The sequence below is a fragment of the Hemibagrus wyckioides genome, linkage group LG01 (assembly GCF_019097595.1).
Source record: "Hemibagrus wyckioides isolate EC202008001 linkage group LG01, SWU_Hwy_1.0, whole genome shotgun sequence".
NCBI classification, from domain to species: domain Eukaryota; kingdom Metazoa; phylum Chordata; class Actinopteri; order Siluriformes; family Bagridae; genus Hemibagrus; species Hemibagrus wyckioides.
The window spans coordinates 11,534,615-11,549,364 of record NC_080710.1 but is presented as its reverse complement, the minus strand read 5'-3'; the positions used below and the strand labels follow the sequence as shown (position 1 = coordinate 11,549,364).

General features: G+C 40.1%; 1 protein-coding gene across 1 annotated transcript; it reads right to left on the bottom strand.

Annotated features, from left to right (window-relative positions):
* Positions 1-1,490: 1,490 nt before the first annotated feature.
* Positions 1,491-13,247, bottom strand: pitpnc1b (phosphatidylinositol transfer protein cytoplasmic 1b). Its single transcript, XM_058399297.1, has 10 exons — positions 12,668-13,247; positions 10,762-10,910; positions 9,194-9,282; positions 8,312-8,319; positions 8,117-8,188; positions 6,686-6,778; positions 4,419-4,574; positions 4,256-4,319; positions 3,730-3,816; positions 1,491-2,930 (listed from the first exon to the last, which is right to left on the bottom strand). Exons 1-10 carry the CDS (start codon positions 12,713-12,715, stop codon positions 2,767-2,769), a joined length of 930 nt encoding a protein of 309 aa, XP_058255280.1. The 5' UTR covers positions 12,716-13,247; the 3' UTR covers positions 1,491-2,766.
* Between the last annotated feature and the right edge of the window lie 1,503 nt (positions 13,248-14,750).

The following is a 14,750-nucleotide window of genomic DNA, read 5'->3' as shown; positions in this document are numbered from 1 at the left end:
TTACATTATCAAATCAGCAAGAAAGCAATCATACTTTTTATTTAAAGCTTCAAAATACTCAGTCTCTTCTTCTCTCATCTTGCCAGTGACTGTGTGCTGTATATCAGTTGAACGGGATTCTGCGCATTGTATTTCCATTTCAGTTTAAAGCATCAATCAAGTTCATCAGTGTAGAAAAAACAATCAAGAATCTTGTCCATTTGTCGTCTGAGGAAACCTGCTCATGCTTACAATGTAGTTAGCGCTTTAGCTCTCCGTGTGTGAGAAGATGGATAAGTCACTGGACTGCTGTGTTCAAATTGTGGCTCTACCTCAGTAAAATATTTCAGAATGCTGGAATATTATAAGGAAAGGAAAACCTTTTATAAAATGCATCTTCTTTGCCTCTCTGGAAACCATAAACACCATCTAATTTGAAAAAGCATATTAAAGTAATTTCACTGATTTGCTGAAATTTGCTGACTATATTTAGCAGTGTTAGCTTGAGAATTTAATTTGCAAATGCCAGGCTTGACTAGCATGGATTAAAAAAAGCCGGTAACTTGCTAGGCAACAAGTCAAATATTAATTTATAGTATACACCGACCAACCATAACATGGCCACCTGCCTAATATTGTGTTGGTGCCCGTTTTGCTGCCAAAACAGCCCTGACCCATCATGCACTGTGTATTCTGTCACCTTTCTATCAGAACCAGCATTATCTTTTTCAGCAATTTGAGAAACAGTGGCTCGTCTGTTGGATCGGATCACACGGGCCAGCCGCACTCCCCACATCCATCAATGAGCCTTGGACGCCCATGACCTTGTTGCTGGTTCACCACTGTTCCTTCCTTGGACCACTTTTGATAGATACTGACCACTGCAGACCGGGAACACCCCACAAGAGCTGCAGTTTTGGAGATGCTCTGATCCAGTCGTCTAGCCATCACAATTTGCCCTTGTTAAATCCTTACACTTGCCCATTTTTCCTGCTTCTAACACATCAACTTTGAGGACAAAATGTTCACTTGCTGCCTAATATATCCCACCCACTAACAGGTGCCATGATGAGGAGGATATTTACAGGATGTTTGTTTTTACTTATGTATATGTCAAGCAAATACAAAGAATGAATTATGATTTTAGACTAAACAGTCTAACGGGTTTTTACGTGAAATTTCCACAGTTTTAATCATTTAGTTCATCATTTATGTGTCACTTTTTAATACTTATGGTCATATAAAAGCAACAATTTATTTTAAGTTCACTTGAGTAAATTTGTGGCTGGATATCCATTTATTCGTCTTCAGGTACCATGTCAGATAATGCAGGTCGCACTGGGCTCGAGGTGCGAGACTTTAATTTGAGTAAGATTTTAACACATTAGCTATATATTCACTTATAAATAAATTCTCATCACTCCTGTTTGAAAAAATCAGCTTGACATAAAGAGAAATAAAAAAAGACAAACACAAGTGTTATCCCTGAGTCTCATTTTGTTTTTTTATTCACATTACAATTCCTTTTTAGATACACATAGCCCTGCCTCATCTATATACACTAATCTTTCATATTTGTTTATTTTAGTATAAATCATTCACCGGGGCCATTAGGCAAGCAGATTGTCTAATGCAAGAGTCTCTGTGATGTTTGGCCATTTGACTAAAGTTTATATACATATTACAGTTTTTAAATCTCAGGACCAGAACGCAAGGCTCAACACTGTAATTCTTTCCAGGCAGGAACAGCTGGCCAGAGCGCACCTACATACACATTTGATCTATCACTGTAATAATGGAGCTCATACATATGTCAAAAACTAGGGTGTATTTTTAAAGAACGAATATATTAGCCTAGCATTTCCCACTCGACCTAAACAATCAATATATATATTTACAATAATGGTGCGATATTCCTACACAGCGATTCAGGGGAACAGACAGAACACATAAGGCAAAGTGCTTAATATGATTGTCACCTATCTGACTGACACATTATTGTGCATTCTTTGTGCAAGTTCAGGTATTATTATGCAGATTAGTTCAAGTAGAATAGACCTTGTGCATTTGTACAACAATTAAACAACAGCTAATCATAGGTACAGGGAGGAGGGGGGGTCCTCTCTTCAAAAGACTTGCACAGGTTAACTGAGCTTAAAGCAAAGTGTGTAGGAAGCTGACTGGTGTCACCTTCAAATCTGATCTAAAACAGACCTTGCTGGTGCATTGATGAGTCTGCAATTCTGTAAGATCAGCTAGGTGCACATACATGCAGAAGGTGTATGACACAAAGTGTCAATCTAGGTCAATAGAGAGTCACATGGGAAGGTGTGTAAACAGGATAGAGTGCTAGCAGGGTTTAGTGTTTAGAACATGTGTTTGTCTAAGGTTTTGTCTTACTGACAATGTCATAGTCATTCATAATTGGGAGTCTTAAAGAGACAGAATAGCTAATGTAGCTAGGAAGCCATTATATCCGTATGTCTAGTTTCATGTAGCAGCAGTTCATGTAAATGTTGTTGCTTCATGTGTGTTTGAGGAAGGTGGTTCACCCTCACCTTCTATGATAAAAAATAACCCTCTATGATAACTATCATACAATAGGAGAGAACTAGGAACTCGCTAGTAGGCATGCTTTGGCAACAATTAAAAAATAAAAAAGACGAAAAGGTCCCCTCACCCACATCTGTGCATAGTGTATATTTCCAAAACATACTGCTAATGAATAGCTTTGAAAAGTAACAGTATTTGGCTGGTTATTTCATTTTAACAGGCAGGAGTGTGCGGTTAGTCTGATGATGAATTCAATCTCATAGGGCTCATGAACGTGGAGGAACATGATGATGAAGGGTCTGTAATATCCACAGTGTTCACCCCCATCTTCTTCAGTGACGACGCATCCGTGACCGAGACAGAGCGGGAGAAGGGGGGACGCACGCGAGCGACTGAGCCTGCGAAGGAGGTGGAGGAGGGAGGAACAAGGGTGTGGAGAAAAAAATGACAAAAAAGAGAGGTTTTTTACAGAGATACTCAAACATTTGCTGACAAAATGAAGGCAAAATGTTCTCATTAACCCTTCTAATAACGTTCTGCTGCAGCAATTCTGCTTTTTTTAAGATGTGATGAAAAATGCAGGTGCTGCTGTTACACATGGTAGAATGTGTGAGCAAAAATGGAGTGAAGGGGATTTCTCAGTGGTATGGTTTGAAAAAGTTGTAATGGCCCTGCTTGACCTAAAGGGGCAGTAGAGGCACAGGCTGCCTTCAGTGCTGTGTGCTGGTGGATGAGAGCATGATGGTTTTTCATCATGAGCTCAAAGTCAGGGGATATCACCCACTGGACTGTAATTACTGTCAGGATTATCATTAGCACTGCACGCTGTTGCACTTTTGCCAACAGAAGGCAGTGGGAGGCTTTGAATGACCCTACACACACACACACACACACACACACTGTCATTAGTGTAGCATAGCATGAGTTAGATGATTTATGTAACTTGCATAAAGACAGGGTGAGTTCAGGAGCACACTCTTTAGGATCATCACTGCTAAACAAATCCCTCTCCATCATCACTAGTGCTCCGTCCTCCGGTGTCGGCCCTTCCCTCCATCTTGCACACATTCTCCTCTCTCCACCTATTTTCTCCGAATCTTCTCCCTTATCCTCAGGCACTCTCCTCATTTCTCTATCACTGTCACTCTTAATCACTCCCCCTCCCCAAATCCTTTTTCTCTTGCTTTGAGATGCTACCTGAGCCACTCATGTCGTTCTTCATCTTCTGGTTCGTCTCCTGCTGCAGCTGCTTCTCGAACTCCCTCACTTCCTCCAGGCTCATCCCTGCCACAATACAAACGTGGATCCATGTTAGCCAGACACACACCAATCCACACCAGCACTTTATATGCAGGCTACGCAGTGTATGTATAATGCCTGAATAAGCTGAACCGAAGTGATTTAGAATGCTCATATTAGAGAAAGCTTGTCTTGGTAATTGACCCATGGGTCAAAATGACCCATTAAATTTTTTTTACTTGAAGTACAGTAATAAAAAGCATTTTTTTTCTAAATCAAAATGAAAAACCATTTTGAAAGATAATATTTATATTACTGAGATACAGGTAATACTTAGGTCATTTTGACCTGTGAATAAGAAAGAGAAATGAAAGTGGAGATATTAGGTAATACATTTTATAAATCGAAAGAGACAGCCAGTGTGAATGGGATATCCTGAGCATAAGGGTTAATAACAGAAAGCATTATAAGGCTTTATCCTCACCGTGCCACTCATCTATCCATGCCACTGCCTGTCTGTGTCCTACTAGCAGGACGTCGCGTATATTCTATGGGGAACAAGGAAACATCGTTACACACTGTCTTCGCTTATGATATAACCGTACCATGTAGACGAATCATTAGAAGTATCTCAGGTTAGCTCCCACCCTGTGGATGAACTCCTCTGTCCGGCCCTGAAACCCATAGACCTCAAAGCTGCACTGAACTCTCTTGTAGGAACACATGATGGGCATGGTGTTCTGTCTCCAGCCATCCACCAGGGGGCCACGCCCTGTCCTGTCTGACACCCAGTTGCTCAGGTCCTGCATGGGTTAGTCAGTCACATTCATGTTACACACATACACACGTGCACAGGCTATTAGTGTGTCTTTGTCAGATTCCAGTACAAGGATACATTTCTTGTCTAATCTAATAAGAAGTTCTGCCCCATGGCCTCATGGTAATTATGCAGACCACCTATGATGCAGTGCCTCCCTTTTATAATTAGCTGAATGAGCACACCTAGTGTGGGGTTTCTTGCACTGTCCTAACTGACCCCTAACTGACAAATGATTTGCAAGTTAGATTTATGGCAGTTAAGCTCAACAATAAACCAGAAAGTCTGGTATCACAACACTGTTTGCTGATTTATTACTCCACAAGAGCTTGTCCTCGCAATCTGTACGGTGTGTATGTGTGTAAGTATGTATTTAGCACTTTACGGAGACCAAATGTCCCTGTAATAATAGGGTTACATGACAGATTTGACCTTGGCTAGACTTTTTCGCTGGTCAGCATAAAGAAAAATGCCTTCTTTTATAAATTAGGCTTAGGGGTAGGCATATATTTTTTTTAAGCTACAGTACTTCGAAAATCAATTAAAATAAATCACAAAGATAGTAATATAAAAGTGTGTGTGTGTGTGTGTGTGTGTGTGTGTAGGCAGGCTAATATTGACTTTAGTGTCTGGCTTTTAGATCTCTCTCACAGCTCAACAGATTGAAGCAGGTTGAACTGCTATGTTTTTGTTCGTGTGTGAGTTTGTGTAGGGGCAATCGGGGCTCAGACCTAATGTCTCCACAAGGATGGGAAAAACTCACTGTTTATTACAAACATTTGTACACCTACTCATTTGCAATTACATAAACAGCCAATCATGTATCAGCAGTGCAAGGCATAAAGTCATACGGATATGGATCAGCAGCTGCAGGTACTGTTCACATCAACCATCAGATTAAGAAAAATATGATCTCAGAGATTTTGACTGTGGCGTGATTGCTGGTGGCAGATACACTGGTTTGAGCAATTCTATAACTGATCATCTCATGGGATATTTCACATAACAGCCCATAGAGTTTAGAATGGTGCAATAAATATAAAAAACCCCTCCAGTGAGCAGTTCTGAGGACAGAAATGCCTTGTTGATGAGAGAGATTAATGGAGAAAGGCCAACTGGTTTGAGCTGACGGATAAACAACAGTATCTCAGATAATCACTGTGCAGTTGTGGTGAGCAGAAAAGCATCTCTTCACACATCATCACAACACTTAGAACCTTGATGCAGATGAGCTAAAAAGTAGAAGGTTACATCATGTTCCACTTTTTTTGCCAAGAACAGAAAGCTGGGGCTGCAGTGGACACAGACGCACCAAAAACTGGACAGCTGAATTCAGCACCAGAATTTGGCACCAACAGCATGATTCCATTGTGTCAACAGTCCAGGCTGGTGGAGGTGGGGTAATGGTGTGCGGAATGTTTTCTTGGCACACTTTGGGCTGTTAATACCAGTCAATCATTACTTGAATGCCACAGACTATTCGAGTATTGTTGCTGATTATACGCATCACTTCATGTTCACAATTTACCATCTTCTAATGGCTAATTCCAGCATCATAATGCACCATGTCACAAAGCAAAAGTCTCTCAAACTGGTTTCATAAACATGACAAGGAGTTCAGTGTTCATGGGATCTGAATCCTGTAGATCACCTCTGGGATGTTGAACGGATATTCACAGCATGAAAGTGCTCCTGAAAAATCTGTATTGACTGCATGATGCAATCATATCAACACGGACCAAACTCTCAAAGGATTGATTCCAACATCTGGACTCCATGTCACAAAGCACTAGAGGCTGTTTTTAGAGCAGAGGGAGCCCCTACTTAGTATTAGTACAGTGTTCCTAATAAACTGCACAATGAGTATATGCGACTGTTTTTACTGTGTGGGAAATTTTGGCTGGTCATAACGATGAAAACGCAGCTTTTATGTAAAAAACATAAAGGCATTTTTTAATAATGTTTCCATCTGGTTACTGAGGATAAGGTTTGAGTTAGACGTAGGTATAGGCATGATGCATTAATAATTTTGTTACTGGAAGGTCCCTATCAAGGATAGAAAGACAGATGTGTATGTGTTTGTGTGTGTGTGTATACCTCATCTTTTTTGTAGTATTTGTCAGGAATCGGGTCACTCAGTATATCCAAGAAGCAGACACTGTCTATAGGTGTGGGTTTGTCTTCAAACACCTGTACAGGTGACATTAGAAAACGTGGGCACATGGTCTTTGAAATGGCACAAGCGGCAGCACAGCATGACAGGGGTGAGAATGAAAGTCACACTCATTTAACATCCACACAAGGGGCTGGGAACTGAAACCCAGCAGCCAAATGTGCTGAAGCCTGGGAAGCATTTGTTTTTACTGGGTCATGCCAAATTGCAAAGCAAAATGCAAACATGGACAAATTGCGAGTTAGATGAAACAGAAGAATGATGTGACATGCAGAACCACACCAAAATAACTTGGAACGGAATGATTCGTAATCCATGCGTAACACCTAAGCCAAAATATCAACTGTAACACTGTTCTCTCACACACCCTTGGCATGACACTGTGTGAAAAACATACGATGACGAAAGGCAGCCTGCTGCAGTCAAAGCCGGTGATTTATGCAAACTACTGCAGGCGAAGGGATCTTTGCCCAAGTCTGCTCACCTCGCAATTGAGAGCGAGCCACAGAGGGAGCAGAGGCAGAGCGGCCTCGGCTCTGCGGCGCAGCAGGTGCCTTTTACAGCAGCCAGGATGAAAGCGAGGAGAGCTGGACAGGATAAAAACAAGCAGCGTGGGATTCTGTCATCAGTGACTACTGCAATATCAGTCCCTGTGTACAAGTCTCTGACCTCCTACTCCTCTTTTTATTTATTTTTTATTCAGCCTTCTGCCTAGATTCTCTCTCTCTCTCTCTCTCTCTGTCTCTGACTGTCTCACTGTGTGTGTCTCTCTCAAGCTGGAGTGTTGCTTCAGTGTTTGCTCTTGCTCTTGTCGGCTGTGTTGACACTTTTCATGTGTTTTGTTTCCCATTATCCCATCGCAAGCATTTGTGAACTTGTGTGTTTGACTGCTGGAACGGTTTTCATGAGCGGGCTGAGGGAAAGTCTGGGTGTGTCTATTTGTGGGAAGATCTGGAGCGATGGCATGGTAGCAGGCTGGGACTTGTACAGCCCTAATTTACATGGCTTAATAAGAGCGGGCACTTTGAGGCTGAGCCAACTTCTTGTCAGTCACTGACTGCATCCAGACAGACATCAACACTATCCAAACCTGCTTTACTCTCCTACCACACACATGGGCTGCCTTATAGTCTTAACAGCACCCCTGCTCTTTTAAGGGGAAATGGCTCTCCTACTGATACTTTCCAATTTCACTTGTTCTAGCTTCTTCATGATGAAGGGCAGAAGCAGAAATGCTCTTACAAGGACAGCGAGGGCACAGCGTGGGGTTGAATAGGTAGCTGTGCTTTAAAAAGATTAGTGACACACACACCCTCACACACACACATAATGTGTATTGTCACCACTGTACTTACATTATCATTGCTTCCATTGTTGTTCTCGAAGTGCGTCTCGATTTTGATGCTCAGCTTGGGAAGAAAGGAGCACTGGGCACAGATATAAAGAGAGAGAGAGAGAGAGACAGGGAGTGTTGGTTATAGTGTATGTTCAGATGGTCAGCGAGTGCATCAGGACCGCATCAGTGTTAAAGGCAGTATGAGGCTACTTACTGTGTACTCTGCAGTAAAACCGCCAACAGATGCCGGTGGAATAGAAACGAGTGAGGGGAAAAAAAGGGACAGAGCGTTATGGTCAAGGATTTCTCTGGTGCAGGATACACACTCTCTACACTCTGATTCACTGACTCATGCATTTCTTAGCAGCTTATATACAGTGTTTACAGATAAAAATACATATACTATACTATTATGAATTCCTTAGCCTTGTAAGACAGAGTCTCATCATAGACTTAAAACTATTAGACATATACACACACAGGAATCCATTCGTTAAAAGACAAACAGGCAACACCCTTCATAATTAATTTTTGGCAAGTATTTTATATCATGCTCTTTCCCTGTGCTTTCCCAAATAGTCAGCATGGTAAACAGAAAAGCTTTGTTTGCCATTAACTCATTAACTAAACCTTTCATTCAAACTACACACTTGTCTCTTCATCGACAGTTGAACATTTACTGGATATTAATTGCTGCTGTCTTATGGGCATGGGGAAGAGGGAATAAATAAATTAGCCCCAGTGCACACAAAGTTTACACACTATGTAAACACTTGACATGATTCTCAGTGAAAATTTACAGTATGAGCAAGGAAGAAGTCAGCCACAGCCTCGACTGCATACTACTGTGTAGATTTTTTCCACTCTTGGTTTTGTTGTTTTTACATAATCAATAAAATGATCCATGTTAAGCTGTTTGTTTAGTGCAAACATCATCATGTGTCTGCCAAACATGAGATAACAATTTCTGGCCATATATATATATATATATATATATATATATATATATATATATATATTTATATATGTATATATGTGTATCAAAGGCTATTTATATATGCACATGTATATATTGGTTTACTTTATTGTTACTAACCTGTAATAGTATATGGGTAGAAATTCCAGGCCTTTTCAGTGACATAGAAGATCATAGGGACAAACTTCTTCATCCAGGAGGGCAACTTACTAAAATTTTAGTGTTAAAAAGGTTACTTGAATATCATTATTGTCAGGCACTTTTATCAGTATTTTCATGTTCAATTGGTGTGGAGTACATTAAAGCTGTTAAATGCTGACAGACCTCTGACACATAAAACTTTGTAGGCTATAAAAAGGAACCTTTCACAAAGACAGAAACCAACCTGGAGAGAGAGAGAGAGAGAGAGAGAGAGAGCTATAGTCTAATAAATGACAGCAGGACAGATTTGTAACCGCAGGAACAGAGTGATAGATTTAGGGACAGATGTAGGGTAGGGTGCATAGCACAAAGAAGAGATATGAGGAAAAAGTTATACATGTGGACTGTCATATCCAAAGCGTTCTTCTCTCTCTTGCACCCTTTTCTTTGTCTCTCTCATTCTTAAGGGACACACCACCACAACATTTTATAAAGCCTGAACCGTTCATATATCCTAATTATTTCTGCATTACTACTGAAATAAACATAAGAACATTTGTTCGCTCATTAAGAACATAATGCTTCTGCCTTTTCTAGCACACTGATGGTTTGAAAAATGTATTCTACTTCTGCCAGTAAAATCATTTATGTTTTATACTCTCAGCCCCTCAGGATTATGTGCATGCAGGTTGTGTTTTGTGTGTGTGTGTGTAGCTGATGTGCAACAGTAGTAAGTTACACTCAGTGTAAGATTACTGTTATATCCGGTAGTCCGGATAAGGGTAGAGTAAAAAATTCTCAAACTAATCGAGCTAAAGTACTTTGCTACACAAATACGTGGCTCTGCAATTATTCACTCATTCTTCACTTACTCCTGATTCAGCATGCATAATCTAAATGCTAATGCCCCAGAAAATGCAACACTGATTCAATTAGATTTGAAGCCTGAAAAAAAAAAGCCCCATCATCATCATCATCATCATCATCATACGTACAACTTTAAAAACTGCCGGAATTCAGAGCGATGTTCATTACATGGAGCTGAACACAGTTTACAGTTGTATTTAAAATGGAATTTCATTCAACTGGTACTCAAGCATCCCTGATGAATGATGTTAGAAAAAGAAAAAAAAAATCAAATAAAGTACAAACACTACTGCAGCAGCTTCCTCCGGCTTTAAGCGCGAGAGGAAATGAGAGTACAAGCAAAGGTTCGGCTTTTAAGACAGCTGCAGATCGCATACCAATTAAATGTTTTAAAGCTGAATAATTAAGGTTGTGTGCATGGTAAGAACAGGAAAGACACTACCTTCAGCCTTTATGCTACCTGACAGACCTGATTAAGGCAAGGAAGGAAGGGATAGAAGAAAGAGCTTTAGCCAGGAAATTTTAAGTGCTGTTAGACCGACACCTCCTCATCTAAATCCTAGAGGCTTGTTTGTTCTTCTACACAGTGAATGACATTTTTTACTTGAGGATCGAGAAAAAAGATCAGACAGGAATGAGGTGATGGTTATAGTGTGACCGAACAAAGTGCGTCGTCTTACCTGCTGAGGTAAATACGCTTCTCAGTGACTTGACCAGATCCGTATTTAGGGTGTGTGTCAAGCTCGTTCCGGATGACCTCCACACCATCCCCTCCCTCGCTCTGCTCATGGCTGTGCTTATTGATCATGTACAGCTGACCAATTCTATACTGTATTACAGAGACACAATATATATCATTTCATTTAACACTAATATAGAATTTCATTTTTTCTTCTCTTTCCTCTTTTCCTTCTTTAGCATTTCTTCTTCGTGCTAGTTATTGTTAGTATTTTCTTTCCCACACAATACACACACTTTACACACGTCTTTTCAATACAAATTATACAGCTGACCAATTCTCCAGTCCTGTACTGTATTACGGAGAGAGAATATAATTTCTCCCCTACACCTTCTTCTTCTTCTTCTTCTTCTTCTTCTTCATGCTTGTTATGGTCGGTATTTTCTTTCTCACACAATACTCACACATTACATAAGAATAATACATGTGACAAATTCTATACTGTATTACAGAGAAAGAATATCCATTAATTTTTGTGTCATCTAACTTTCCTTTTTCTCCCCTATAGTGCCTTCTTCTTCTTCTTCTTCTTCCTGCTAGTTATCATTAGTATTGTCTTTCTCACAAAATACTTACACATTATATAACACGTCTTTGCAATAGAAATTATACAGCTGACCAATTTGATACTGTATTACAGAGAGAGAATATAATTATATTTTGTGTCATTTTCCGTTATCTGTCTCCCCTACTTCTTCTTCTTCTTCTTCTTCTTCATCTTTGTGCCACTTATCTTTAGTAGTTTCTTTCTAACACAGTACTCACACATTATATAACACAAGTCTTGGCAACTTAAATGTGCTGTTATTTGTTATGCTAATAAACTTGAATGGAGCTGAATTTAATTAAGAGACAGTGAGAAAGATTTAATACACCTCGTTGGTCTCAAACAAATAATATCAACTTTGATTGTTTACATGCTTTCATGTGATTAAAAAAGTGAGTTATTTTTGTGTCATGGTTACAGGAAATGTCCTGACGTTTCTGCATTCCATTAAGAGAAATTCTTTGCTAACATTGTGAAAACCAGTCAGTTTGGCATGATAACACTTTCTTTTTCTTTCACGTCTGCGTTTCTACATAGTTGGTGCATTACTGAAATACATGGTGCAGGTTTCACACTTCAATACTTTCAGTTTGATTTCAGCCTTTACACGTTCATCCCAAAGGAGGAGGGAATCCCCTCTGATTTATTACTTGACTATTTGTTCTGAATTCTTCTGTTAAAAAGCACTCATTTATCATCCTTCCTTCATCAGTCAGCCTCAGTGATGACTACAACAATGCATCAGTGAAGCTATCTTTCTATTTATCTGATCCGTTGGAACCAAAACCCACCAAACCATATCTAAAAGCTGCTCTGGATGCCACAGTTGTGTTTAAGTGTGAGCGTGAAGCTGGCAGACTTGTTCATCTGGGTAGATGTTCCTATAAAAAGCCTGATAGTATCACATAGTGTCTTTTGTGTTTTGTGGGATTCCAGCTTATAGCCTGTAGTGTTAAACATTTTAACCTGTCTAACTTGTTTAATGAAAGGGAAAACATCCAAACACACACACACACACACACACACACACACACACAGAAAGCAAAGTAAGTTGGGTCTGGTCTTATTTCAGATACAACCTGCCTGGTTTAAAGTTTTACATGTTTATGGTCAAAGGCTAAACTTGTTCACTCAGGTCATGTTACTAGCGCTGAGTTCATCCTGAGTGAGCAACGAGCACAAAAAACATCATGAACGTTTCTGTGAGTTCACCATGTAAACAAACAAAGAATTTCGAACAGCGGCACTCAGTCACACACATACGTTTACAGTCACGCTCACAACACACTCACACACTTACCTCCTCCACAGTAAGAGGCATGCATATCCTGTACTCTTTCATCAACATGGTGGCGTTACGTTACGTCTGCGCTCGCTGCTGTCTGTCTCTCTCTCGTACTGTTCTGTGCCTGTTTTACCTGCAAACTTTTGTTCGCAGTTACATCTCAAACAACCACGCTGTGTACTATAGCCTTCTGTTCAACTCAGTTCTCGCTTCTTCTGTTTCACTTTGTCACTTTATCCACTTTCTGACATTAATCCTCCCACTCCCTCAGTCAGCTAGCAGCTCTGTACTTCCTTCTTCTGTGCTTCTCATTCAGCAGACTCTGAATGAGAATTAAACGTCACAAGACTGTAACTTAACCCCTTTTCACCTTTTATCCTTATCTCCCCTGCTCTCCTTTTTTCACATGCGCCTTTTCAGTTTCTCTCTTCTACCTGCGGGATTGTGTTTTGATTTACAACCGTGCTCTGTTCTTTGCTCCACCCATTGCCTCCAAAGTGCTTTCAATGCCCTCTGAATTCCTTTCTTCTTTACTTACTCTACTTCTGAGCTTCCCCTTCTTAACTCTTCTACACCCCTCCCCATTCCTCCACCTCCTCATTTACCTTACTCTTTCACCTGAGGCACAGCATTTTCATATTAACCCTCTGACTCGTTCTAATCTCAGCCACACACACACACACACACACACACACACACACACACACACACACACACACACACACACACTCCTCAGCTTCTCTCGGGTATTTAATCTCTCTTTGTCAGCCTAGATTTTCTATTACTTCCTGAGATCACTCAAACAGTTTGTAAGATGTAACAATTAGTTCTGGTCTCTAAATCTACGTTTCTCTGCTGCACTTACCAAATGAATAGACATAATCGAGGTCTACTTCTTAACTGCACTTGTGTGAATGAACTTACCCAGCAGCAGAATGTTACTAGCTGGTGTAAAGTCCAGGGCACTAGGGAGATTAACAGTTCTGGTGCAAAAAAAAAAAAGGGTGGTGGTGGTGGTGGTAGTGGGGTGTGATGGTATCTGCTGCATAATGCAGAGTATCCTGCTTTTCCAGAGCAAACCCATGTGCATACGCTGACTCTGTTTTGCACTGACAATCAAATGGGGTTTAGGGAAATATTCAGTCCCCTGAGTCCATGCTAGTAACCCCCATATAAAACTGCAACCCCTTGTGTTATGCAATATATTAATATTGCTATTTGAATTCCATCTATGTCTGAGGTTTACACCAAGATGCTGCGGAGAGTTTTTTTTTTTTCTTTTCTGTTCTTTTTAATGTCACACGGACAAGTACGAGTTTGGGCAAAGCGCTTACAGACCTGCTGAGATGGTTATGTAAAATGCACTTTTTCATCAGTACTTCAGAGTGTTTAATGGCGCTGTGCTACAGTTTTAACCTTCAAAAAAAAAGGCAAAGCAATCTATGGACTATTTTAAAGACAAAAGAACAGAAAGAAAGGAAAAAAAAAACAACATAGCAACTGCAAGCAGAGGTGGAACTTACATGAAACTGCATGTAGTTTTATTCCAGCAATTCAGTACATGATTCACTTTAACAATAAGTATTTTAGTATAAGGAAATAATACTTCTTTTACTTTTATGTGAGTGAAACAGAATGATTACAGTCTGCCATTAAAAATTGCCAAAAGCGTTTCAAAGCTCGACATTTAACCTACAGAACGATGCACATGCAAGAAATTAGCTAGCTAATGACCCGGATTGATCTATTAATGATACTTCGATGTTTGGCAGCTATTGTCTGATGCGCTCAAGATATCTAAGTGCTGCTACAAACTATAGGTAATCCTTAGGATAATATGAAAGTGGGATCTTTGCTAGGCTGCTAATCATGTCCTTAGATGTACATATCCGAACGAACACGACCTAGTTAGCTGATGATCCTAGCTAGCTACTGAAACCCAGCCGTATTTGATTGTTCATTGCATTCCTCACAAATTAGTTGTAGTCTTGGAATGTAATTACTCAAGTAATTTTTCACCAGTCAGCTTATCTTATTTGTGGAATTTTCCTGGTGACTCTGTTTACTTTTACTTAAGTAAACTATTATCACACTAGCA

Excerpts from the sequence above, each read along its gene's own strand:
- pitpnc1b (XM_058399297.1), bottom strand. The coding sequence starts at position 12,715 with ATGTTGATGAAAGAGTACAGGATATGCATGCCTCTTACTGTGGAGGAG. Across the intron at positions 10,911-12,667 it reads TGCCTCTTACTGTGGAGGAG|TATAGAATTGGTCAGCTGTA; the intron begins GTAAGTGTGTGA and ends TCTGTAATACAG. Across the intron at positions 4,320-4,418 it reads CAGAGGAGTTCATCCACAGG|AATATACGCGACGTCCTGCT; the intron begins GTGGGAGCTAAC and ends TGTTCCCCATAG.